Source organism: Ascaphus truei, chromosome 8 (assembly GCF_040206685.1).
Source record: "Ascaphus truei isolate aAscTru1 chromosome 8, aAscTru1.hap1, whole genome shotgun sequence".
Lineage (NCBI taxonomy): Eukaryota > Metazoa > Chordata > Amphibia > Anura > Ascaphidae > Ascaphus > Ascaphus truei.
The window spans coordinates 70,498,107-70,526,085 of record NC_134490.1 but is presented as its reverse complement, the minus strand read 5'-3'; the positions used below and the strand labels follow the sequence as shown (position 1 = coordinate 70,526,085).

General features: G+C 43.7%; 1 protein-coding gene and 1 long non-coding RNA gene across 9 annotated transcripts in view; one reads left to right on the top strand and one right to left on the bottom strand.

The window, feature by feature from the left end:
- SH3PXD2A (SH3 and PX domains 2A) overlaps positions 1 to 27,979 on the top strand; it is a 279,344-nt gene that overhangs the window by 205,278 nt on the left and 46,087 nt on the right. For 5 of the 6 annotated variants that reach the window (XM_075612532.1, XM_075612531.1, XM_075612530.1 and 2 more), the window contains one exon: positions 274 to 405. The exons of the other annotated variant lie outside the window; for it this stretch is intronic. In XM_075612532.1, the coding sequence (XP_075468647.1) occupies positions 274 to 405 (132 nt within the window). The remainder of the gene's footprint in view (positions 1 to 273; positions 406 to 27,979) is intronic. 6 annotated transcript variants of the gene reach the window in all.
- On the bottom strand, positions 61 to 23,720 carry LOC142501932 (uncharacterized). Of its 3 annotated transcripts, none has more exons than XR_012803601.1 (4): positions 23,513 to 23,720; positions 4,485 to 4,612; positions 3,455 to 3,875; positions 61 to 1,552 (listed from the first exon to the last, which is right to left on the bottom strand). It is a non-coding gene; the product is annotated as an uncharacterized LOC142501932 (long non-coding RNA). The 3 variants fall into 3 exon arrangements; XR_012803602.1 differs by having other exon boundaries at positions 4,535 to 4,612; XR_012803603.1 differs by lacking the exon at positions 3,455 to 3,875.

The following is a 27,979-nucleotide window of genomic DNA, read 5'->3' as shown; positions in this document are numbered from 1 at the left end:
AGCTAAAACATGAGGCTCTTTGGTTGATGTCTCATGCTTTCTTTCTTATTTTTTCCCCCACCCTTCAAATGTCCCTTGTTGTTCCTTTGCGAGGGTCAGTAGGGGATATATCTTTATGGCCAGCTTTTTGGAAATATGCCGCGACCCCAGATTGCGTTCTGATTGGCTGAGATCCGCGGACAAGTTGGCCTATCATGAGTCGGATGGACGCCGGTCGTCCTCGAGGAGCGATGGCTGGGAGCTGGCTCACGGCTTGCTTTTTCCCTTCCCCAGGTGCTGACGGCAACTCTGATCCGATGATCCTGGAGCAATACGTTGTGGTGTCCAACTACGAGAAACAAGAGAACTCCGAGATAAGCCTACAAGCCGGAGAGGTGGTGGATGTCATAGAAAAAAACGAAAGCGGTAAGCACTTTCTCCCTCTCTGTTTCTCACCGAGCTCACGTTCTGGTACTGTTGTCTGCTCCCCTCCCATATATAAAGCTGCCTCTGGTACTGAACTTGGCTGAGGAGGTATAAAGTTTTCCCAGTTGGCTTGGGCTCAATGCCAAAAAAAAAATGCTGTGTGCTATAAGAATGTCTCTCATGTATTACACATGCATTAATAAAATTGCATCTGTTTAACAGACGAGGCCTATATGTCTGTGTAGGTCTTCAGCTGAGACAACAAAGGTACATGTTTAAATTGCAGCAACATTTCGAAAATGTTACTTTGCGTCTCGCAGGCACTTGTGGCGGTTATTGTTACTCATTCCTTGCACGAGTAACAGTACAAACGGCAGGACATCGTCTGAGTTTCTTTTTACTGTACAAATACGCGGTGGAAAATATTCCATCTACGTGTGCTGAATGCGATTGCTACAGGACAAGGAAATGTGGTTAAGTGCAGGTTTTTCTCATATAAATGTATAGATGCTTGGCTTCCGTCGCTTGCACAGGGCCCTGGAACAGACATGCAGGCATTACATGGCAGGAACAAAGCATGTTTTTCTGTTGATGCCGTCTAAAAGTAATTGAATCTAAGACCAGAGTCAGGTTCACAGAAGTTGTAAGCTATTGTGCGCTTCCCTACATACTTTCATAAAGCAAATACAGCAATGCTATGTGTAGGCACTGCCTTTAGTTAGAGAAAGCATGTGTATTTACATTTGCTTTGTTTGTTTTATGTTACGTACAGTGTTGTTACTGCTTTGTGCTTTTACCAGAGGTGCTCAACTCCAGTCCCACCAACATGTCAGGTTTTTAGAATATCCCTGCTTCAGCACAGGTGGCTCAATTGAGCCACCTGTGCTGAAGCAGGGATATCCTGAAAACCTGACCGGGGGGGAGGGGCTTGTCGATTCGAGTTGAGCACGTCTGTGTTAGGCAACGCTCTGCAGTTTTGCTGTTGAAGTTACATATTTTACAGCTGTTTCCAGAACGCCCACAATTGAGGCCGTCTGTCTGAGTTTATTTTTGCATTCAGATTTTCTGTTTTGTGGTTTGGGTAGAAGCAGTGGGTGGAGCTTTAAATCCGAGTGTCAGCAAAAGTTTCATCTGTCTGGCTTCCAAGCTAAAATGTTAGGGAGAAAGCAGTTGGAAATTATTAGGAATGCTTTGTACTGTATATGGACAAACCGCTGAAAAGATCACTAGCATGAGAACGTATTGATAAACCTCATTAAATGAATGTTCTATTATTTGTACAGTTATCTTGCGCCTCAGTAGTTTGCATGGAGCTGTTAGTGTGGACTTAATACTGTCTAATTCACATTTCATTTCTCCTGCTGGTAACTGTAAATGTTGTACAATCCTTACTTGGATTGCTGATACCCACCTGGACTCCTGATTTGAAGTTACTGGGAGTAGCGTGAAACATGGGATACTTTAACTGCAGAACTCTTCCATCGCACCTTTATTCATACTATGACTGTCTCTGTAAGTTATCCCGATTTACCACTTAGATTGTAAGCTCTCTGGGGCAGGGATTTCCTTTCCTAATGTTTACTTTTTTGACTGAAGCGCTTATTCCCATTTTTCAGTCCTATTATTATGTGCCATGGATTACTGCTGTAAAGTGCTGTGTGTATGTATGGTGCTATACAAATGTATGTATGTATGTGTATATCTTCCTTTATATAGTGCCCACAGTGTACTCAGCGCCTTACAAAGACAACACAGTGCAGGGAATTATAATACAATAAGCGCAGCAAAGTCAGACAATAGGAAAGGAAATCCCTGCCCGGAGAGCTTACAATCTAAGTGCTATGTTGGGGAGGTTACAGACACAGCAGGTGAGGGAGTAAGTGCAGGAGACATTGTGATATTCATACTAAAAATGAGGCTTGCTTAAACTTTTATTTTTAAGCAAAGTGTTATTCATGAAGGTTTTCCTTTAACAATGTTACCCGCAGAGGACTGGCTGGCATGATAATTCCTCCATCAAAAGGGTTAACCTCTTCAATACTTAAGGTGCCTGCAACACCCTAAGAATCAGACCACCCAAATCTCCATTAAAGCAGCAATCCTTAGATTGTAAGCTCTCCGGGGCAGGGATTTCATTTGCTATTGTGTAATTTTGTCTGTCGCACTTATTGTATTGGCCTTCATAACTTACCTCAGCCTTAATAATAATAATTGTTTGTTCTTGTATAGCGCTGCTAGTTTTACGTAGCGCTTTACAGAGACTTTTGCAGACACAGTCCCTGCTTACGTTGAAGTTACAACCAATGTTTTGGTGCCTGAGGCACAGGGAGATAAAGTGACTTGCTCAAGGTCACAAGGAGCTGACACTGGGAATTGAACCAGGTTCCCTTGCTTCAAATTCCGTGCCAGTCAGTGTCTTTACTCACTGAGTCGCTCCTTCTCCCTTACAGGGTTTCTTTAAAACAGCAATACTACATTAGCCATTCTTTTTATATATGTAAAGCATGTGACAATGTATAATTTTACATTCTTACCTAAGTTGGCAATTGTTTGGTGCTCCTGTTTTACATCTGTAAAAATATTGATTGTGTGCCTAACTACATGGCCATCTTCTAACTCTGTGCTGCAGTCAGTTAAATGCTGCAGCTGATATGTAACATTACATTACTATGTGTAACACATTATTGTTACAGCTTTCACAGCAATAGACAGTCTACTGTTTGGAACACAGTAACAGATCTGTTTGTGATACTTTGTTGCCAAAGGGCAGAGCTGAAAAAAGAATTTGTAAGAGCCTGTTTCAAAAGAGGAAGTGGATATGACTTTCTAAATGGTTGCTGTAGCATGAGCAGTACATTTAAAAAAATCATTAAAAAAGGCATCAGTATTATCTAATGCTACAGAACTGATTTATTTAAAAAATATATATGATTTTTCATGTTTTGCTGCTTTAATAGAATCAATGAGAATTTGCTCAGACAGCCTTATATTGGTACGTAGGTTAAAGGGACAATCTCTTCTACGTTACAAAAACAAATGTTTTTCTCACCCTTTGAATGGACATCCCTCCATATTCCTGATAGCATCTCATAAAATCTTTCCTGGCATGTTCTAAATGGGAGACAGTCCCTTGCTGCTTGGGATATAACAATATGGCAGAGGAAGCCTGTGTTTCAGTTTGAACATGTCACTGTGCTCACTTGGGAGAGGAAGCCAATATACAGTAAGGATGAGCTGAGCAGAGGATTCTGGGAGATGAAATAGCAGGCACCAAGTTCTTGATGCAGTGCAGATTCTTATAACTTAAGTGGTTTGTAAAGCAATAGATCTTGAGTTTAGATTGGCGTAAAGCTGATTTGGGGCAAAATTGCACCATTTAGGAACTTCTGAATGTTGCTGATGTCATGCCTCAGGTTTCTGGGGCTATATCAAATAACCTTATCTGTTTTGGTGTTATGATGGCTGAATATCTAATGGCAAAAGACATCATTTTCAGTCAGCAACTTAACTATTTAAAATACACATTTAGAAACACTGATATCCCCCAAAAAGGGCGGATCTACACTACACTATATACTGTTTCAGGTCACTAACTTCTGCATCAGGTGCAGACTGATTGCACATATACACCGAGAGTTTGCACATTACAGTGAATACAAGTATCTGGGTGTTTTGATGTGGTGGCTATGATTCCTTTATTTATTTGGCATTAAAAAATCCGCGAAGCTCAACCACAATTCTTCTAGCTCCAGAGACCCATCTCAAGTATGGCCGCTGGCGCCCCCAATACAAAGCTTACACCTTCCTCAGGGAGGACTTTGCAGCCTTTTTTCCAAATGAAAGAGTAGGCAGCACGGATTGCTGCTTTTAGAGAATTGCGAAAAGCACATTTGAAGACATTCACACTTAACTAATTGTATGTTTCATCAGCCACTTCATCAAAATTATACACAAAGCACATTCCACAATGTTTAGTGGGCCTTGTTACTGGAAAGCTTGTTGGCCGCACCCATGTAATTCTCCCAGTAAAACCAACAACACGTTCATTTTTATACTTGGTATGGAGGTATAGAACCTACCAGTCTAAACAAGAGTGAAGCCAAGAACGATATCATTTCTCCTGACATACCTTCCGTGTCTGAGATGACACTTCTTCTTTATGCTGGTCAAAATAATTAAAGAAAGAACCGTCCCTCTTCTATTTATTCTGAAAGTACAGAAAGTTGATCAAGATTTATTCTCTCAGAATCTTATCTTTAAAGCAGGAAGTGTCCACCCCCCCCTCCCCCCCTGTTTATACTAAGACTTTAACTGCTAGGATATTGACTTTATATCTGCTTGTAGCGATGGTGCTGTGTAAACAGCGATGGTTACATTGAAGGTTTAAACCAGTGGAAACGCAAAGAAAATAGTCCTGAATACTTGACTTGCTGGTGGCTCTTGAGCACCGAGTTGGCCACCCCTGATCTATACCATTTAAAGTAGCACAATCTCCCCAGAAGTCATATAAGTTACAGTATCTAAATCCAGTTGCCTCCTAGAGCAGAACCACCTCGGTCTTGAGGGAGACACTTGGTCCTGCAGCTGAGGTACCTTTCTCTGAGCTCGCAGAACAAGGAGGTTAGTTCAGTAGTAGCCAACCAGCAACAAGAGCATTGCACAAGACAGTGATCATTTTGTTATTGATTTGCTCTCTGGCAATAACATAAAAAAGGTCACGGGATTTCTGCTCCGGGAGACAAAAACCGATTACTGCCTTAAAAACGTTTTTTCTAACAGATTTAACTTGTTGGTGCTGTCCATCTACAGTATATACGTTCTCAGGAGCTCAAAACTGCTGGCATCCCAGGGCCCCTCTAAAGAGTCATATAGTGTAGCACTGCTTAGTAAATGCAGCAAATATATATTACTATTGTTTGGACTAGCTATCAAACCGAGTAAGCAATGCAGCACATTCACAAGTGCAACGATCAGACAGATTTATCAAGCAGATTACAAAAGAAAATCAGAAATGACTGTTGTTGATCTATCAGTGGAAATAGAAAAGTAAAAGCAGTGTGTACAAAAATAATGAGACTGCATGGAGATTACTGGGGAACGCTTGCTAAGGAATAGAGGATTCTTTGGGGGATTCAGGAAACTGATAACCGTTAACTACCATTGACTTAAAGGAGCAATCCAAGCAATACCCGACGTGTGTTTGAAACAAAAAAAATCAGTTCTGTAGTATTAGATAATACTGACTACCTTTTTGTATTTTAACATTCAAATGTTAATGCCATTTTTAATGAGTTTTAATATATTGAAATATGATCTGATTTCTACAGCAGGATTTAGCCACCTCCCCAGCAGTGCAAGATCTTCGTAACACTTTCCTGTTTGGGATCATTTGTTGCCAATATTCCCAGCAGTTTGAGTTGTAAAACTGCAACAATAGATAGTTACCTTAGTAATTTAAGAATACATTGTAGCTGCTGAGTTACACTGACTGAAAGGTGGCCATTTAGTGATCCCTTGGAAACAGCATTTGGCTGATCACTCATGGGAAAACCAATCAATCGGCAGCTTAGGTAATTAGCTTTCAATAAAGGTAATCAAATGTTGCATACAGATGCAGCCACCAGTATCCGAGGACTTGCCTGGGAAAATACTGGGGCGATCACACAGTAATGCTGCAGCATTTCTGTGAGATTTCTGCAGCCAGACTAATGGCCCATCGGATTAGTCTGGCTGCAGAATCAGTATTATCCCAGGCAAGTCCTCGCATACTGGTGACTGCATCTGTACATTAAAACAAACAAAAAAAAGCTTTATTTTATGTATTTTTTTAAGCGGCTTGGATTGCCTTTTTAATACGCAATTAGCACAGATCAAGCTCCAGTACCTGTTATCTGAGATTGTACACCTTTGATTTATCTATAGGCTGAAGAGACTGCACAGCATTAAAGAGTTAATATTTCCTGGCAGAGCTCCGGGCATCTTTTACAAGCTGGAATATTCCAGCATGTGGCTCCTTGTTTTGTTTTCCATAGGCATTCACGACCATAAAACATGTATTTCCTAACCACCTCCCAAACAATATTGTTTTATATGGGACTGTCAGCTACTTCCAGTTTGTATGTATGTGGGACACATGTACACAGAAAAGACACAGAATCCCCGCAGAATGCACTCGGTGAGACTGTGTGTGATTGATGAAAATGTTAAACCCTTTACTGGAACAAATAAAAAAGTAAATTACAGTATGTTGTTAGATTCCAATAAAGGGTTTTAAATTTTCATCAATCACGCACAGTCTCACGGAGTGCATTCTGCAGGGATTCTGTTTCTTTTCTGTGTACTATTATCCATATCCCTATTGCACCATGTTACTACACTCTAATACAGGGGTGCGCAAGCTGGGGGCGGGGGCGGTTGCAGAGGTCCTGCGCTCTTCCCCAAGGCATTTAAATTAAATGCCAGGGGATCACGTGAGGCCTCTGCAACACTAAACCTACTATGATTGTCACCATGGCAATACAGCGTCAAATGACACCACAGGGTCATGTGAAGTCACACCCGTCAAATGACACTGCGGGTCAAGTGATGTTATGTGACATCACATGACCCCGCATCATCATTTGATGCAGCTGCAAGGTGGGGAAGGGGGAGAGGGAGGGGGGCGCAAGCACCGACGCAGGCAAGACGGTGGGGGGGGGGAGGGCAGCAGCTGGAAAATTTTGTTCTCCCCTTCTCTAATAGATTCTACTAGGCTGATGAGTGTCATTCCCCCTTCCCTCATTTGCATATATGGGACACATTATACATTCCAGTTTGGCTACTTTGGTGCACACCTAATGCACTCTTCATGTTTCAACTTGAGTGTGCTTGTTTTCTTTTATTTGGAGAATGCTGTTGACATACTGTAGTTAAAACTCCGCGTCCTTGTTGTTCCAGCATTTTGCAATAGTCATGTGCTGAGTTGCATCTCCCCTCCCCTCCCCCCCCCCCCCCCCCCCCCAACACAAACAGGAGAGTATAAATTAAGAACACGTTTCTGGGGTTTCATGAAAACAAAAACAGAAAAGTTGAATAATAACCACCCTCTCTAAATTCTTAGAAATCAGGGATCCTCCCTTCTTTCCTGAAGTGAGCCGGTCTTCAAGCTGTGCCGATCATTTATAGCAGAGGGGTGTTTGGGGCCGGTCTTGGAAAAATTGTATACTTTGTGACTTTAAAAAAAAAACGTGCAGGGATAGCCAACTCCGGTCCTCAAGAGCTACCAACAGGTCGGGTTTTCAGGATATCCCTGCTTCAGCACAGGTGGCGCAATCAGTCCCTGCTTCACCACAAGTGGCTCAATCAGTCCCTGCTTCAGCATGGCTCAACCCGAGGCTCAGTCTTTGATTGAGCCACTTGTGCTGAAGCAGGGATATCTGTAAAAACTGGCATGGTGGGGCGTCTTGAGGACTGGAGTTGAGGACCCCTGGGCCAGTGGTTTTAATGACACATAGGAATGAATTCAGTTTATAAATAACTATTGGCTTGAATGGGCTGTGAGGTGTGTTCTATCACTGGAAGGTGCTTCACAGCAGAAGACTGCTAAATAAATCTACTCCTACTGTAAATGTGAAAGCAGCAGTCCTGTCCCCCCCAGAAGCCTATATGTGTTTAACTCGTATAATGTTAGTATCTCACCCCCATGAGTTTGTCCTTTAATGTTTTTCTAGTTAAAGAAAATCATGGTATCTTTTTTAAATTTCTAGCTTCTCAGGTTAGCATGGTCATTTTTAGACTGCACTGGGCTCTGGAGAAAGCTTCATTTTTACCTCCCAGACACATCAAGGCCTATTCTAGTAGCTCCGAAGTGTGACAAACCGCTTGTAAAGTGCACTTTAGAAGCAGATTGGCATGCTTTGATATTATGTAAGCGCTTCTCGCATGTCCAAACTGCGTCTAAACGGCTTTTTTTAGAAGCAAGTTAACTCCGGCTCTTGCCAATCTGATCGGTTTTGTCAAAAAGGCCTCAAACTCTCCTTTTTTTGTCCACAACTGCTATTTTCGAAGCTTTGTTTGCAAAACTCACATTTTTTTTTTAACACCACCTCTAGGGTGGCGAGACTGGTACTGCGAGTTGTAGTAGATTCACAGATTCCAGGGGGAGCATAGAGGGAAAAACACACAAAAGCACAGAAAATCTAAGTGTGGGAGAAATACAAAGTGAAACAAATGTCAGCTCCAATCTTGGCTCTTATGAAAGGCCTACTTACAAACTGTAAGAATATCAACAGCAGTGTGTAATCAAGGCTTTAGGCAGTCTATCCAAGGTGAGTGTCAGCTCAGCACGAATTGAGGGAGAAGCAACTCCAGTACTCAAGAAGATGTAGCCCCAATATAGAGGAAAAAGCGTCCTGCAGCCACTATAAGATCTCTGTCTCCAGCCTTTACTCCATTGCGTCTCCGCAGGTCTGGGCGTCTGACCCGGTTTTTCTCAGGTAGCAACCTCGCGGCCTGCGGCTCCTCTCTAAGAATGCTCCGTATAGTGAAAGGACTCCCACTCAACGCGTTTCGCCACGTGATACCGTCAGCTTCGTCAGGAGTGTGGTTATATCCACAGCCTGAAATCTGGGTTTGGCTGACAGAACAAAACCCATAAGTCAGACTGGGGACGGAGTTAGCACCAACTCAGGTCATTCCGCTTCTAAAGCAAGTGCAATCCAGGCGGTTTCACTGTTACACCGGGCGGTTTCACTGTTACACCGGTCGGTTTCACTGTTACACCGGGCGGTTTCACTGTTACACCGGGCGGTTTCACTGTTACACCGGGCGGTTTCACTGTTACACCGGGCGGTTTGTCACTTTTTATAGAAGCGGTTTAGAAGTGATTTGCAATAGAGAATACCGTTTTTTTTTTCACATTTCATTCCGCTTCTTATGAAAATGCCAAACCCGTGCGGTTTGGCAATGACCACTTTGGAGCTGCTAGGATAAGCCCCTTAATATTTCAAACACCTATCTCCGGAATGAAGCATCACATTTCCAAAATAAAAACAGATTTGTTAAGAACAGAAATACAAAGAAAGAAAACCTGTCAACCATCGCTGACGGCTGCTTTTAAATTAGTTCTGTACTATGAGAAATACTTGTAGCATTTTTTTTAACAACTCTAAATGACATTTTTAATGTATTATAATGTAACACACATTTTATGTTTCTCTAGCAACAATTTACAAAGTCACATCTCCTTCCTCTTCTGAAACAGGCTCTGGCACACCCCTTTTTGAACCCTGCCCTCTCTCTAGCAGTGCACCAATTGTATCTAGTGACTGCCTGGTCACATGATCTTCCCCACAGAACTTTGCATCTTTGTTCTCTTCTGCTGCACTGACAGCCATTTAGTGAACCCCTGAGCCGAATCTTCGCCGATCAATCACAGAAAAATGGATCGATCGGCAACTTAGCGGATTACTTATCATTGTGTGGACTTTAGTGATGCACACATTAAAGGGAAAAAAATAGAATTATAAAAAACCGACAGCTTGGACTGCTGCTTTAAGAGGGAATGCCACATTTAGCATTTCAATGTATTGGCTGTTCAGTTACTAAAGGATAGGTGCGGGTCTAACAATTCAGTGAGATTCTAAATTGTTCAGGAGGTATTCAGCCAAATACAAAGTGTTACCACTTATTTGGCAATTGAGTTGAGCTAACGAGTATATGGGGCTGCCTTAACGCAGCTTCTGGGACTGGTACTGCCTTGCGTCTTTTCTTGCCACGTGATCATCTACCACAAAGCAATGTTTTGCAGGCCTCTAAATCACCAAATGTGTTTTAAAGCAGCAGTCCAAGCTGTCGTTTTTTTAGTATTTATTTTCCCTTTAAGCATCAATACAATCCACACAGTGATAAGTAATTAGCTAAGTTTCCAATTGATCCGTTCTCCTGTGATCGATCGGCGAAGATTCAGCTCGAGGGTTCACTAAATGACTGAAGTATTCTGCAGTCAGTGGAACCTATTTGCATATTAATATGACAAAGTTCTGTGGGGAAGATCATGTGACCAGGCAGTCACTACAGTAGATACAATTGAGCTCATGCACTGCTAGAGAGAGGTCAGGGCTCAAAAAGTGGTGTGCCAAAGCCTGTTTCAGAAGAGGAAGGGGATGTGACTTTGTAAATGGTTCCTATACAAACAAAAAAGGCTTGTTACATAATAATACATGAAAAATGTCATTCAGAGTGATTTTTTAAAAGTATTTTCTCATAGTTCAGAACTGATTTATTAAAAAGAAAAAACAGATGTAGGATATTCCTTGGTCTGCAGCTTTAATTTCTCCAAGTCTTAACTTTATTTGCAACTGCTGCTGCTGTCAGTGGAAATGTTCCTACCACTCCTTATTCTGGCCATATTCTTTCTCCTCCAACGCTGCTGCTGCTGTCACATTCTACACTTCCAGCCACTGCCATCTGCCCCTCTTATTCCCTGCTTCCCCAACCACCAGTGCCACAGCCACACCCCCTCGTCCATATTTTATTCTCTCTCTGGAAAGCCAATTCTGGCGGCCTCCAGCACTAACAGCATTACATGCTTCCCATTATAACCTCATAACAGCTGCTTATAGTTGCCAGTTTTAACAGAAAATTGGAAAGAAAGAACATAGACATATAGGCAATTCAATGGCTGTGCCTTGGAGACATAGACGAAAGCCAATGCATGCTACAGTAGGAGCCCACCACTGTACATGGGAAACTCCCACTCCCCTGCTATTATGTGTTGCACAACACAATAAATATTCTAATTGGGAATAGTGCTGAATAAGAGGCCATGGGAAGCAATCCTTGCGTTATCCACAGAACGTGTTTGGTCTCCAACAGCAAAGACTTAACCCAAATTGTTCACCCTGGAATGCCATTTAAGTCTCATTTCACATTTTCAATCGATGTTTTGCAACACCTTGAAGAATCTTAATGGAGATTCAATGAGTGGATTGTACAACTTTCCATATCTTGATGGATCAGCAAAATCTTGATTCCCAGGGTTCACTAAATGGCTGCCTTCTAGTTTCAAATCAATCCTTCAGTCAGTGTAACTCAGCAGCTACAATGTATCCTCATGTTACTAAGGTAACATTATCTAATGTTACAGTTTACAGCTCAAACTGCTGGGAATATTGGCAATAAATGATCCCAAACAGGAAAGTGTTACAAATATCTTGCACTGCTGGGGAGGTGGGCTAAAGCCTTCTATAGAAATCAAAGGATACTGAGTATATTAAAACTCACAAAAAATGCCATTAAGAATTGTATTTTAAAATAAAAAAAGAGGTAGCAAGTATCTAATACTACATAACTGATTTATTTACAAAAACACACATGTAGGAAATTGCTTGGATTGCTCCTTTAAATGCTAGCGCCTCTTGGATTACTTATGTGTAACCCTCCTTACCTATCTCTAAAGGAGGTTACATCAGATTAACTACTGTATGCACATTGCCTCCCAGTCTCTGTCTCTCAGGCCTGTGCAGGGGGCTGGGTAGGTGCAGGCTGGGCATGAATAAGCAGACAGAAAAAGATGGGCGACAGCAACTTTGATAAAACTTAAAAGGTATTTTATTTGACAGCCGTCAATAATACTCCACAGATACTGACATACATGGTACTTGACAAAACTCGTGACAAACAATAGCATTGTGGACTTTATCCCCTGGTAGCTCTCACTCCTATGCTGAGGAGGTACTGAACTTGTTACCCGTAGTAAAGGCCCCATATGTCAGTCTCTTGCATAGCGTTAGTAACGCCTCGCCACTTATCAAATGGGCCTTTCAGGCATACTCTTTGGGCTCCGGGATTAGCAACCCACTATTATGTGTAGCATACTTCCAACATACCTAGTTGATTAGAAATGCGCAGGGAACCATTCAGTTTGGCCAGATACATTTATCTAATCTAACAATGAACTCCTCTCTAGGTACATAACATCATAGGTACAGTAGATCTGACACTCAAACAGTTTTGACAGATAGCATTCTTGTTACCCCAGAATGTTCTACATTCCCCAACATCTCCTATTTCCAGAGTCATGGGTACTAGCCATCGAACAGTACTAACCATGAGGACCTCAGTCGAAACTCCTAGTAAGTCATAGGTCAGTCTCATAGGGGGTCTTGTGAGGCTAATGCCGGAGGTATGACTTCTACTTCCCTTTCCACCTTAGGGGACTCATACGGTACAGGTGACTCAGATATTGCAGGCTCTGCACTAGGGGAAGACCCACAGTCATCTATCACGTATTCATCACGACCTATGGGGAAATTCCTCTGCTCCGGGATCCAGTTGAAGAGTAACATTTTTTTCTAAATCCTGAGACCCTACAGCTTGGGGACCCTGTATTTGGGGACCCAGCTGAGGGGCAGGCAGTTCTTCCCTGTTCAAAATATTTGCCAAGTGCCCTAACATTCCTTTCCCGGGGTACCCCTCCTCTTTTTCGGACTCCTCATCACTGTCTTGCCTACCCTGGCTAACTGGATGTGTACCAGAACCCTGTCCTCTGTTCAGTCGATCACTTCTCCTTGACCTATGGGGCTATCGTGGGCTTATGTTTTCTCTCTCAGGGCAGCGCACTAACTGACCTATTGGCAGGAGTTGGTTTCTATGTAGATTCTTTGTGGGCCCATTTCCCTTTTCAGGCCTCACTCGATAGACAGAGAGTCCTTGTAGCTTCTCTACTACCGCATAAAGCTCAGTTTTCCAGCGATTTGCTATTTTGTGTTTTCCTGGTATCCCCAGATTCCGGATAAGGACTCTGTCCTGCAGTTGTAGCTCTTGCCCGTGTACTCTTTTATCGTAACGGCTTTTGTTTCCATGATTATTTGTGTCAGCTACAGAAGTGGCTAGCTTGTACGCTTCTCGTAACTGGTCTCTGAGTTTCTGTACATATTGCATGTACGTGGTTGGGGATGTGCCATCTCCCGACACTCCATAACATAGGTAAATGGGCAATTAGGCTTTCCATCCAAACATTAGGTAATAGGGTGAATACCCAGTGGATTAATTCTTGGTGCAGTTATAATCATGCACTATGTGGTGTACATGCTGACTCCATCTTTCCTTTCCTTGATTATTTATGGTACCCATCATGTGTAATAGGGTCCTATTGAATCTCTCAGGTTGCGGATCTCATTGTGGGTGGTAAGGCGTGGTTCTGGTTTTTTTTTTATCCCACCGATGCACAGTAATTCCTTGATAAGTCGGCTTTAACGTCCTGTCCTTCGTCGGAGTGTATCCTGGCTGGCAATCCATAATGGATGAAATACTTGTCCCATAACACTTTGACGACTGTTGCAGCTCGTCAGCTCGCACTAAAATATTACTGGTGTTCTTGCTATCTGACTCTAATTTATTTTATTTATAAAATATTTTATCAGGAAGTAATACATTGAGAGTTACCTGTCGTTTTCAAGTATGTCCTGGGCATAGAGTTAAGATGACAAATAATACATGGTTACAAATACAGTTGCATAAGTGAACAGGGTATACATTATATACAAGACATTGCATGCACAGTTAATGATGATATATATTATAGGCGTATGTAACAGTTACAGACCAGATTAAAATGTGAGACAGCCTTAATTTTGAAAGAACTTAAACTGGTGGTGGATGTGAGAGGTAGGTTTTTCCAGTTTTGGGGTGCACGATAAGAGAAGAAGGAGCGGCCGGATACTTTGATTCATATGGGCTTCTGGATTCAGAAATCATGCCAGCTCTCATTAGTTCCTGGAGGTGTCTCCTCACAGCCTCCACAACAGCCGGGGTCAATCTCCGTGACCTTTCTCTAAAAGGGCGAGCATCATGAAGACGAATCTGGTATTCCACTCCATGGACTTGTCCTACATCCCATTCTTGAGTGGAGAAAACCTCTGGCCTACTATAGTATCTGTTTTTCCTTTCTGTATGGACAGCACTCTGGCCTTTACTAATAGTCCCCCAGGAAATTGTCCGTGGGCAGGGTCTTCTATAATTACGTTGGAACCTTTTACTTCTTGAAGGAGGGTCACCTTCCCTTCAATTTGACATACATGGTGGGGAGGCACTTTTTTTGACCGCAGACCAGCTCAATAGATGCCATCACTTGGGCAGAAGGGCCAAGAATCCCAATTGGCCGATTGGGGTACCCGCAGATGCTCGTGGGTCTGTTAGTCACGGAGCTTCTCTTCACGTGGGGCCTGGCATGCTCACTTACCAGGTCCTCTGTCGTTTCCCTGCTTCTTGAAGGCTTCTCTTGCCTTTGGTGCCTTGCAGTAAGCAGCCCGATATCCATGATCCCCACACTAGAAACAACCCATACCCCGATTTCTAGGGAACCGCTCCCAGTCATAGATCCGGAGCGTATCCGGAAAAGTATCCGCTGAGGCCTTCTTTTTGGGTGACACAGCCATCAATGTGTTCATTTGTGCTGTTAGCTCTTGAATTTGTTTTCTAAGCTCTGCGTGCTAGCACCGTTCTCCTCACAGCCTCCTGCACGGGCGACAGCTACCCTGGCTTGGATAGTTGTAGTTCTAAGTGCCGCCCAGATAAGCTGTTCAAACGTAGGAGGATCCTCTTTCCTGTCTCTAATCCGTAGTCGTATCACTGTTAAATCGTCCAAAAATGCTCCCCGATCAACTTGTTCTAGTCTCTCCTTGTCGGCCTGACCAGCTTCAATTATTCCCCTTAATATCACGCGTATAGTAGCTTCTCTATTTATGTAAGTACTCAGAGAACTTTTCCCCATCCTGTTGTAGAGAATTCCTAAACTTATAGTACAGATCATCAACACTCTCCGTGTCCCATAAGTACTTTCCCGTACATCCAGATAATTGGTTACTGTCGCCTCTGAGGATCGCACGCGTAATGCTTAGCCTCTCAGACTCTCTGTAATCCTTTTTCGCTTCTCCCCATCAGAACACAGCCAGTCACGCACCATTTGGGTAGCAGTGTCCATACAATTTTCAAAATCATCCTCCCGTACAGGGATAGGCTTCCCCCCGGAGAATGTCCTTAATCATTGGTTGGGGCTATTCTCACTGATGGGTTTCATGACTTGTCTAGTACTTGTCCCACCGCTTGTAATAGGGCCTTGGAGGAAGGGGCAGAAATTATGTTCAAGGGTTTTGGGATGACTGCACCCATCTCACTCACAAGTTCGTCTAGAGCAGGGGTGGGGAACCTTTTTTCTGCCAAGGGCCATTTTGATATTTATAAAATCATTCGAGGGCCATACAAAATTATCAACTTAAAAATTAGCCTGCTGTATTTGGTCAAACATTTAATGAACTCACTGCTAATGTGATGGCTGGAACTGCTTCTCTTTGGGTGACTGACTGACTCTTGGGTGGTGGGTGACTATGACTGACTGCGGGTTGGTGTCTGTGCGCACACACACACGCACACAAATCGGGCAGGGGGGAGGGAAATCAGACTCTCAGACCCACTCTCTCTCTCTCAGACTCACTCTCTCTCAGACTCTCAGACCCACTCTCTCTCTCAGACTCACTCTCTCTCTCTCAGACTCTCAGACCCACTCTCTCTCTCTCTCTCTCTCTCTCAGACCCACTTTCTCTCTCTCTCAGACCCACTCTCTCTCTCAGACCCACTCTCTCTCTCTCTCTCTCAGACCCACTCTCTCTCTCTCAGACCCACTCTCTCTCTCTCAGACCCACTCTCTCTCTCTCAGACCCACTCTCTCTCTCTCAGACCCACTCTCTCTCTCTCTCAGACCCACTCTCTCTCTCTCTCAGACCCACTCTCTCTCTCAGACCCACTCTCTCTCTCAGACCCACTCTCTCTCTCAGACCCACTCTCTCTCTCAGACCCACTCTCTCTCTCAGACCCACTCTCTCTCTCAGACCCACTCTCTCTCAGACTCTCTCAGACTCTCAGACCCACTCTCTCTCTCAGACTCTCAGACCCACTCTCTCTCTCTCAGACTCTCAGACCCACTCTCTCTCTCAGACTCTCAGACCCACTCTCTCTCTCTCAGACTCTCAGACCCACTCTCTCTCTCTCAGACCCACTCTCTCTCTCAGACCCACTCTTTCTCTCAGACCTACTCTCTCTCTCAGACCCACTCTCTCTCTCAGACCCACTCTCTCTCTCAGACTCTCAGACCCACTCTCTCAGACTCTCAGACTCACAGACTCTCTCTCTCTCTCTGACACACTCTCTCTCTCTCTGACACACTCTCTCTCTCTGACACACTCTCTCTCTCTCTGACACACTCTCTCTCTCTGACACACTCTCTCTCTCTGACACACTCTCTCTCTCTCTGACACACTCTCTCTCTCTGACACACTCTCTCTCTCTGACACACTCTCTCTCTCTGACACTCTCTCTCTCTGACACTCTCTCTCTCTGACACTCTCTCTCTCTGACACACTCTCTCTCTGACACACTCTCTCTCTCTGACACACTCTCTCGCTCTCTCTCTGACACACTCTCTCACTCTCTCTCAGACACACTCTCTCACTCTCTCTCAGACACACTCTCTCACTCTCTCTGACACACACTCTCACACACTCTCTGACACACACTCTCACACACTCTCTCAGACACACACACACTCTCTCAGACACACACACACTCTCTCAGACACACACACACTCTCTCAGGCACACACACACTCTCTCAGGCACACACTCTCACTCTCTCAGACACACACACACACACTCTCTCTCAGACACACACAGGGGGAGGGAAATCTGATCGGGGGGGGGGGATCGGAGCAGGTGCCCTCCGCAACTGCTGCTCGGTGTGGGGAGAAGGAGGACCATGTAAGTGCGCAAGGGGGGGGGGGATCAGAGCAGGTGCCCTCCTCCGCAACTGCTACCCGGTGTGGGGAGGAGGGCCGTGTAAGTGCACGGGGGGGGGCGGAGAGGGGGAATCGGAGCAAGTACCCTCCACAACTGCTGCCCAGTGTGGGGAGGAGGAGAGGCGGTAGTGAGGTGTCTGTCCCACCGCAGACTCGTTCTATCCCCCAAGCCTCTTATACCCCCTGCCCCCCGCACATCCCCCCATCCCACACTCCTCTTATACCCTCTCCCCCACTCCTCTTATACCCTCTCCCCCCGGAGCGCTGCTTACCCATGCCGCCCTGGTGATACTCAGGTCCTTAATCACCTCAGGCGGCTGCTGCCACACACAGACAGCGACACACAAACACAGTGACCGTGACACAGACAGTGACACACACACACAGTGAAAGTGAGATACACACACACACACACACACAGAGACCGTGAGACACACAGAGACCGTGAGACACACAGAGACACAAACACAGAGACCGTGACACACACACACACACACAGAGACAGTGACACACACACACAGAGACAGTGACACACACACACACACAGAGACAGTGACACACACACAGAGACAGTGACACACACACACACATACACAGAGAGACAGTGACACACACACACACACACACACACAGAGACAGTGACACACACACACACACAGAGACAGTGACACACACACAGAGACAGTGACACACACACACACATACACAGAGAGACAGTGACACACACACACACACACACACACAGAGACAGTGACACACACACACACAGAGACAGTGACACACACACACACACACACACAGAGACAGTGACACACACACACACACACACACACACACACAGAGACAGTGACACACACACAGAGAGACAGTGACACACACACACACACACAGAGAGACAGTGACACACACACACACACACACACACAGAGACAGTGACACACACATACAGAGAGACAGTGACACACACACACACACAGAGACAGTGACACACATACACACACAGAGACAGTGACACACACACACACACACAGTGACATTGACACACACACACACACACACACACACACACAGTGACATTGACACACACACACACACACAGTGACATTGACACACACACACACACACACAGTGACATTGACACACACACACACACACACACACAGTGACATTGAGACACACACACACACAGTGACATTGACATTTACACACACACACACACACACACACACACACAGTGACATTGACATTTACACACACACACACACACACACACACACACACACACACACACACACACACACACACACACACACACACACACACACACACACACACACACAATGACAGAGACAGACACACACACAATGACACACACAGTGACACACACACACAATAAGCCCACCTCTGCAAACACACAAAAATAAGGCCTCTCTCCCCTTGGGGTGGGTAAGGTGCCTGGGAGGGGGTATAAGGGGCATGTGGGTTACCTGGGGCCCGTGGATGGGCTGCTGGAGCTGCCTAGGTAGCCAGTGCAGCTGAGAGACTGGCAGGCCCACAGAGCCTAAAGGGAGGGGCGGAGCCTAAGGAGCCCGGCATTACTGGAGAAGAGAAGGGAAGGGGCAGTGCTGTAGGAAGAGGCGGGCCAAAAAAAAAATTGGCAGAGTGACAGCACAGGCAGCCAATCAGGAAAGGGGGAGATATCCCTGCGCTTGTGTCCCACTTATGGTGAAAATCTCAGCAGCGCCTCTAATGTAACCCCTCTTTATTTTACCTCAGATTATATGACCTATCACTGAGGTGGGAGCCTCTATGGGTTACTCTTTAATTCTTATAGTGTGTGCTACATGTTGTGTGAGACTGTGTTAGAAGTGCTAAACAACCTTCCGCTACATTGATTGTGGTGAGAAGATGGCTTCGTCTCTCTTAGTAGGTAAACAAATACAAAAAATGAAAGCGACACAGCACAGGTCCTGTTTTCTGACTTCAGTTCCCGGAAGGGTCCACAATGCATTGCAATGTATATATATATATATATATATATATAGACAAAAAAAGAGAGAGAGCGCACGCCCCATAGCATAATACTGCATAAAATTTATTAAAACAAGGAAGGGGATGGGAAATGGGGGGGGGTAGGAATCGCACTCACAAGATGCAAATGGTTAAAAGGCAATTTGTGATTATATCACCACCATCCGGTTCTGGATACTGCAACACGTCTCCGTGGACTCCTTCAGGGCTGCCAGACACGATCACCAGGGACCAGATGTTAAAGGCTCCGTTCGCTGTCTGTATAGAGTCCAAAATTCCAGCTCACACTTCCAATGGCCGCAGATCGGATTCCCGCGCTTGGTGTAGGCTGCTGCGCGTGCGCGGCGTTGTCGTGATGACGTAATCGCGCTCTCAGTACCCTAACGCGTTTCGTCACCTGACCGGTAACTTTCTCAAAGGGCTGATGTAGAAAGTAATCAAGTCCTGCCCTTAAATAACCAGTCCGTTGCCAGGCAACCCGTGATCGGGTGATTAATACAACCTGTGGTGGTATTAAATGAAGCTAATACAAAACATATATGCTAATTATATAAAGGACTAGTTTTCTAAGGGCTGATAGGGACTAATGCACTTCAGGAATGAGCATAAAATAATTACAAATGTGCAATTACAACACAATAATATACAATAATGAACAATAATATGGGAACAGAAAGGATATCATGACATTATTTTTTAACACTAACAATAAAATTCAAATATTTTGACATCATATATATTCATCAATCATTGTACTGCAATGTATATTTCCAAACATTATTCTCAAAATATATTTGATGGTTTCCCATTAGGAAAATCCACAAGATAAATGTTTCACAAGATGTATTCAAAATTTATTTTTCACACTCTCCATAGGTGTGAATAACTATACCATACATTGCACTACATGATCAACATATAAAAGCAAGATTACATTAATTAAAACAATAAATTCAGATCTAACTGATCTACATCATAAACAGAACAAAATTACCCATATATTCCAATTCCATATCCATATATACATAGAGGAGGATTTAAGACCCATAGTCTATATAAGGCATGAATGTATATAGAGAAAAAATTGATGTATATTAAAAAGTGATATATTCCCTTTTGGGTTAATAAATTATATCTGTATATCCCTTATATATCTCTGTATACTAAAAATACAAACATATTATAGTTGTTCCTTAGTATTCAATTTATTACACTTAGTGCCTCAAATACTATAGGATATAGAAATTGGATTAACTAATTTCCACAGAGACAGGGAAAGAATGACCTTTAATAGTCACAATTAAACCCCTGTAAAAATACAATAGGTTGATAGAGAGCTGAAGAGAGGGAGGACAAGGTTTGGATATTAATAATTGTGGACTAAATTTATGTATAGTGCATAGGAACTCCTACTATAAAGAATATTCTATATAAACAAATATATATAAAATTTATATTTTAGTTGGGAAAACTAAATTAAAAATTAAAAATAGAAAATATAAATATGAAAATGAAATGAAGAATGGGGAAAAATAATTTTAAACGCCTCTTCAAATATAATAGGAAGTGAATAAAAAGATAAGAATGAATAGATGGGTATTGTGAAAAAATGAGGGATGATGAAGGGATGGGAAGGAGGGCTCAGGGGAGGGAAATGTGGGAATGGGAAGGGAGGGAAGGAAAGTGAACTACCAGGACCCAAAATGTATGTCAATCATGGGCCTGGAGTTCATCTCTCCCTGTGCTCTGGGGGGCGATCGATACAAGATCTTGTGCAGACAGGAGACTTATTGGATCCACCAGTTGGGGACTCTCACCCCTGGTGGACTCAATGAGTGTCTGGATGCCAGTACACTGGTTTGATCTCCTGACCTCTTGGACTCTCCTCGCTCTCCTCATAGGAACCTAGGTATGGTTCCCACCTGCGGTCCTCTTTTTTCCACACTCCTCAATAGTTCACTTTCCTTCCCTCCCTTCCCATTCCCACATTTCCCTCCCCTGAGCCCTCCTTCCCATCCCTTCATCATCCCTCATTTTTTCACAATACCCATCTATTCATTCTTATCTTTTTATTCACTTCCTATTATATTTGAAGAGGCGTTTAAAATTATTTTTCCCCATTCTTCATTTCATTTTCATATTTATATTTTCTATTTTTAATTTTTAATTTAGTTTTCCCAACTAAAATATAAATTTTATATATATTTGTTTATATAGAATATTCTTTATAGTAGGAGTTCCTATGCACTATACATAAATTTAGTCCACAATTATTAATATCCAAACCTTGTCCTCCCTCTCTTCAGCTCTCTATCAACCTATTGTATTTTTACAGGGGTTTAATTGTGACTATTAAAGGTCATTCTTTCCCTGTCTCTGTGGAAATTAGTTAATCCAATTTCTATATCCTATAGTATTTGAGGCACTAAGTGTAATAAATTGAATACTAAGGAACAAATATAATATGTTTGTATTTTTAGTATACAGAGATATATAAGGGATATACAGATATAATCTATTAACCCAAAAGGGAATATATCACTTTTTAATATACATCAATTTTTTCTCTATATACATTCATGCCTTATATAGACTATGGGTCTTAAATCCTCCTCTATATATATATGGATATGGAATTGGAATATATGGGTAATTTTGTTCTGTTTATGATGTAGATCAGTTAGATCTGAATTTATTGTTTTAATTAATGTAATCTTGCTTTTATATGTTGATCATGTAGTGCAATGTATGGTATAGTTATTCACACCTATGGAGAGTGTGAAAAATAAATTTTTAATACATCTTGTGAAACATTTATCTTGTGGATTTTCCTAATGGGAAACCATCAAATATATTTTGAGAATAATGTTTGGAAATATACATTGCAGTACAATGATTGATGAATATATATGATGTCAAAATATTTGAATTTTATTGTTAGTGTTAAAAAATAATGTCATGATATCCTTTCTGTTCCCATATTATTGTTCATTATTGTATATTATTGTGTTGTAATTGCACATTTGTAATTATTTTATGCTCATTCCTGAAGTGCATTAGTCCCTATCAGCCCTTAGAAAACTAGTCCTTTATATAATTAGCATATATGTTTTGTATTAGCTTCATTTAATACCACCACAGGTTGTATTAATCACCCGATCACGGGTTGCCTGGCAACGGACTGGTTATTTAAGGGCAGGACTTGATTACTTTCTACATCAGCCCTTTGAGAAAGTTACCGGTCAGGTGACGAAACGCGTTAGGGTACTGAGAGCGCGATTACGTCATCACGACGACGCCGCGCACGCGCAGCAGCCTACACCAAGCGCGGGAATCCGATCTGCGGCCATTGGAAGTGTGAGCTGGAATTTTGGACTCTATACAGACAGCGAACGGAGCCTTTAACATCTGGTCCCTGGTGATCGTGTCTGGCAGCCCTGAAGGAGTCCACGGAGACGTGTTGCAGTATCCAGAACCGGATGGTGGTGATATAATCACAAATTGCCTTTTAACCATTTGCATCTTGTGAGTGCGATTCCTACCCCCCCCCATTTCCCATCCCCTTCCTTGTTTTAATAAATTTTATGCAGTATTATGCTATGGGGCGTGCGCTCTCTCTCTTTTTTTGTCTGTAGATATCTGTGGAGTTGGTTTACCCTGTGTGAGAGCAGCCTAAAGACCCCTTTCAACATCAGACATCCTATCATCATGGACTAATTATGGAAGGACTGGTTGGAGTTTTTTGATTTTTGTGTCTTTCTTTTTCTCTTTTTTGAGCACGTTCATGCACTGTTTTGTATACTTTTATTGGTTGTGTTGTATCCATATGCACTAAGGTCACATTAGTTAATTGAGATATTAACCCTTTCATACATCATTCACTTTACACAACTTTTTATTCATTAACTATAGTCATATTTAATTTATTACATCACTAATATATTTTTATTTTTTGGCGCCACACTTTTTTGTTTTTTATATATATATATATATATATATATATATATATATATATATATATATATATATATTTAAATTATACCAACAGTGCGAATGCTGCGCAAACATATAATAACTTTTATCTCTGTCCAGCCTCTCAATCATGGGGTACTGGCCTGTAGATCCTGGTGTGCTAGCACAATCGTTGGAGCACATAAACTGTGTGTGTGTTGCAGGCCTGGTGCTTCACAAAGATCAAACTGTGATGACAATATAACTGCAGCTTATATTCTTTGTGGGTTAGCTCACCCACTCCAACCTGGTGTAATTCCTGCACAGCTTGGCTCCCTAATCTCACTCTGTAGTAGCCTCTGTCTGCCTGCTTCCCTCTGCACTGTCAGGTCCTGGTCTCTGCTGGGCCCTGATGCATGGACTGGTCCAGTGGGGCAACTCTCTCTTAGGGGTCCTACATGGACTCTCTGTGCAGGATGGGCCTGCACACCCTCACTCCCTCAGCTCCCTTTCCAACTGTCACCAACTGTCATTCCACTGGCTAATCACAGGCACATGGTCCAGTGGAATGCAATTTTGTGTCCTGTGTTGATAGCAGACACAGGGGGTTACAGGGCATCAGGGACACGTAATGTTGCTTTGCAATGCATTGCGGACCCTTCCGGAATTGAAGTCAGAAAACAGGACCTGTGCTGTTTCGCTTTCATTTTTTGTATTTGTTTACCTACTAAGCGTGACGAAGCCATCTTCTCACCACAATCAATGTAGTGGATGGTTGTTTAGCACTTCTAACACCACTGCAAATGTTTCTTTTTATTGTCAGTATCCAGATCAATCCAATTGACGGTATATGTGGAGACCATTTAAAGATATTGTACCGAAAAATAGCAAGGCAGAAATTTCATGCTTGTGTGTATGTTGTGTCAAACGAGGACAATATTATTAGCACAGTCAGGTACGAATTTTCCCTGAGCCGTACAGAAAGTAAGCCGTCCCAGTATATTTTTGGCAGCAACTTAGAAGCAGTAATCATTATCAGACAAGGTACTGCAAATAAATACTTACACTTTCATGGTAAAGAGTGGGAATTTAATAAGGTTTTTTTAAGCTAAACTGTTACTGCGGATCTTCTGCACACACTAATTGTCCTTTATACACTAGATCAGGGCGGCTCAACTCCAGTCCTCAAGCTCCCCCCCCCCCCCCCCAAAGGTCAGCTTTTCAGGATATCCCAGCTTCAGCATACCAAACTCTGAGCCACCTCCAACTGTGCTGAAGCAGGGATATCCTGAAAACCTGACCTGTTGGGGGGGGGGGGGTTAAGGACTGGAGTCGAGCACCCCTGATCTAGATGCATTAATTGTTCACAGTCTAAAATAATTGGTTGCTGATGTCTATGATGGAAAAATACCAGAACTTTATTTCACCGAGTCTTATATCTGCCAAAGTCTCTCTCAAGGAAAATATAAATAAGAATGAAATTAAGATTTGACATGAACACTATTTTGATTGCATGCAGAGTTCTCCGCTTTCCTGGCCTGCATTTGTAAGGGATTGGTCATATTCAGCATTTTTAAAGCTCCAAAGCATGAGTTCTGTTGATGAACCACAGGCTCTACATGGTAGGTTTTGGCTGCAAGATATACAAATTAAAATCAGAGGAAAATAAGTAAGCATGGACTAAAAATAAATGGTATAAACCCTGAGCTTGTCATATTGAAGGTATTAAAGTGGGAGGAGTTCATGCTGTCCATGGTTTTTTGTTGCATTTTTTTTTAACCTCACTTTAGGGGATATCTTCTTGCCTTCTCCAACACTTTTTATTATTAAAAACTGCAGCTCTATTCGGGAGATATAATTATTACGTGTCAGAGAGGTCAAAATGTAGCTCTACCCAGAGCCCAGTGACATCTGAAGTTACCATGGTAACCTGAGAAGCTATAGATGTAGAAAATCATGAGTTTTAAGACCTATTGATTATTGTTAAGGAGCGGGGCATGCGAATACATGCCCGTAATCATAAATCTAGATGGTGCGGCAGATAAAAACCACTGGGCCCGATCTCCTACCTGCTGTAATACCCCTGACCCTATTTAATCCTTGGCTCATCACTACGGGTCCCCCATACTCTTGAGGATGGTTGAGAAACTCGGCACTAAGTGAACAAAGTTCCTTAGGTTGACGTTTGTGGGATCTTCTTGGTTTCACCAATTGTTTATTACTGCTTTAAATATTACTGGGTATGTTATTTTATTACTTTCTGCTATGTTCATTGTGGCGAAAATGGGGGTAATCAGCGCATTAATAAAGGCAGTGGGCTCAGCGGGTTACCCCTATTTCGCGTTGGGGATGAAGGGGTTAATTCTATATGCATGGCTGTCCCCATTTTGCAGGCTAATCTCTACCTGCAGTGAAGTGCCTTTCTGTTACTGTTTTAAAATGTACCGGCAGGATGCTATTTTTTTGTCTGCCTGCCTTTGTGAAGCAGTAGGAACAAATGTTATGCATACAGGAGCCCCCTGTTGGGATGAAAGACCCCAGATTCGTAAAGTGTCACTTAATCAGGATGTTTCTGAGTAGCAGATCCTGTTACTCCTCCTGGATATTTCACACCTCGGGACCCAAACTTCAGACATTGCGTCCCCAGAAATGAGTGGGCCCTTTTTACTTAGCAGTGCTACCAAGCTGCTCACTGAGCATGCTCAGAGTTACCTGAGCTGGCTGTAGGATTTGCCCCTGTGACATGGCAGGTTCTGATAGGATCAAGATAATTCGTTGCCAATGGGATGAGGCTAATGTAAACCCCACAGGCCCTTATCCTTAAAAAGGCCTGTACCCCTCATTCCTGTGTTGTTGCTGTAACCTGATTTCTTCAAGTGGATAAGACCTAAGTACAGCGGCTACGATTCCAGAACGCAAGGGGTTAAAAACATCGCAACAAGGAAACTTGCCCTGCTTCAGGATTTCGTTAGCCCTGGGTATCCAGCAAATCCCAGAGAACCAGAAAGGACTTTGCACATTCACAGAAGGATTGGACTGGGGCTATGTATTTGGCAGTTTGCAAATGGACTACATTTTAAAGGACAATCTTCTGCTGCTTTGGCACCTTTCTGGACATTATCCTCTGTTTCTCTACCCGTGAGTGTAATTATTAAGTTTATTCTGCAGTTGTCGTGTGTTTGCCTATCAAGGGAATAAATCTCAGTTTATTTTGCTCAACCTGTTCTGCTCAATCAGGACCCACAAAATATAAATGTGTTATTAAGCGCGTCCCCGTGACAGGCGTTTAAAACTGGTGGCAGCTGGTGAGATACTGATTGAGCCTATATTGCAGTGTTCTGTAATATAGTGAGGACCTTGTAGATTGCAAGCTCCTCAGACAAGTGGCAACTTACACACACTTCCAAAGAAGCACGAGATAATTCACTGGTCTCTGGACCTATACCCCAGTGGCACCATGAGTCCACGCTCAGGAAGGTTTTGTACCTGGAACCGGGCGCAGATAGTGGAGAGATGTGTGGGGTACGGGTTCACAACAGACGGTCGTTCCAAGAGTCAGCTAGAGGAGGATTTAGAAGAATATGAGGACAGGATGGCCCCGCCAGCAGACAGTACTCAGCCCGGAGCGAAGGATGTCAGTGACCGCCTGGAAGAGGGTGGCGTTGTGCCAGGGGGTGCAGATGGATCAGTCGCTGCGGCGGCCGGACTTGCTACCTCTGGACTCATTGCACTCCTCACTGTCTGGGGAGAAGGGCTTAGCTATGAACAGCGACTCGAGCTCCTGTCGACAGCGCTTGGAAGGCCCCCTCACTCCCACCTTGTCAGCGGGGAACAGGACGTTCCCAGAGTAACTGCTGTGGAAGCCGCAGAGCCAGCAAATGAAGATGTAACCAGCAGAGCCTTGGTGAGCCACGCAGCAGTCCCCAGAGAGGCAGCCATTCCGGCTAGGGGGGACCAGTCTGCACCTCAGCGGACTCCCAAACATACAGTGGGCAGTGACACGTCCTATACTGGGGAGTTCAAGCTTGAGAGACGGTGCTATCATTGCCACAAGGTGGGCCACATCCGGCCACATTGCCCGGACCGTGAGCGGTCTGGGGGACCCCATCAGGGGCAACGTTCACAAGCTGCAGGGCCAGTAACCCAGATTGGGCTGGCCCACACAGAGGAACAGAGCACAGCCAGGGATCCACAACCAAGAGGGATGTCCCAGGCAGATGCTGCTTTTGTCACCTCAGAGCCAGCAGCAGTGAGCAGAGGATGTCCAAGTGCATCAGTCGAGATGCAGCCTGCTGATGTCCTGAGCAGGCACCCACGGAGGGTTACCTTTGGTGACCGGCAAGCGGGGAGCTTGCCAGATTTGGGTGCTGCTGTTATTCTGGGGCAGCCAGAAGATTTGCTCCCGGGCACCGGGATGCAAAGAACCATGCCTGATGGAGGGCTGCGGTCCTTACAGGGTGCCCAGATCATTTTGGATGGGGGTGCCAATCATGGCATGAGGGAGGTGGGGGTTTTGTCCAGGGAAACTGCTGAGGTGCGCCTTAGCAATAACCTGGAGCCTGTGATCTGTGTGGTTGCTGCGGAATTGCCTGCTGTTGCGGCGATTCCTAAGAGCCTGTCATCAGGAATCACAGCAGAATCAACCTCTGTCCCCCTGCATTTGGGACCAACGGTTCCAGTGGCCTCTGCGGAGACCAGACAGGTAAGCCAGACTACTGAGTCGCGACCAGTGACTGACTTACTGTTCCCTTTACCTGTTCCTGT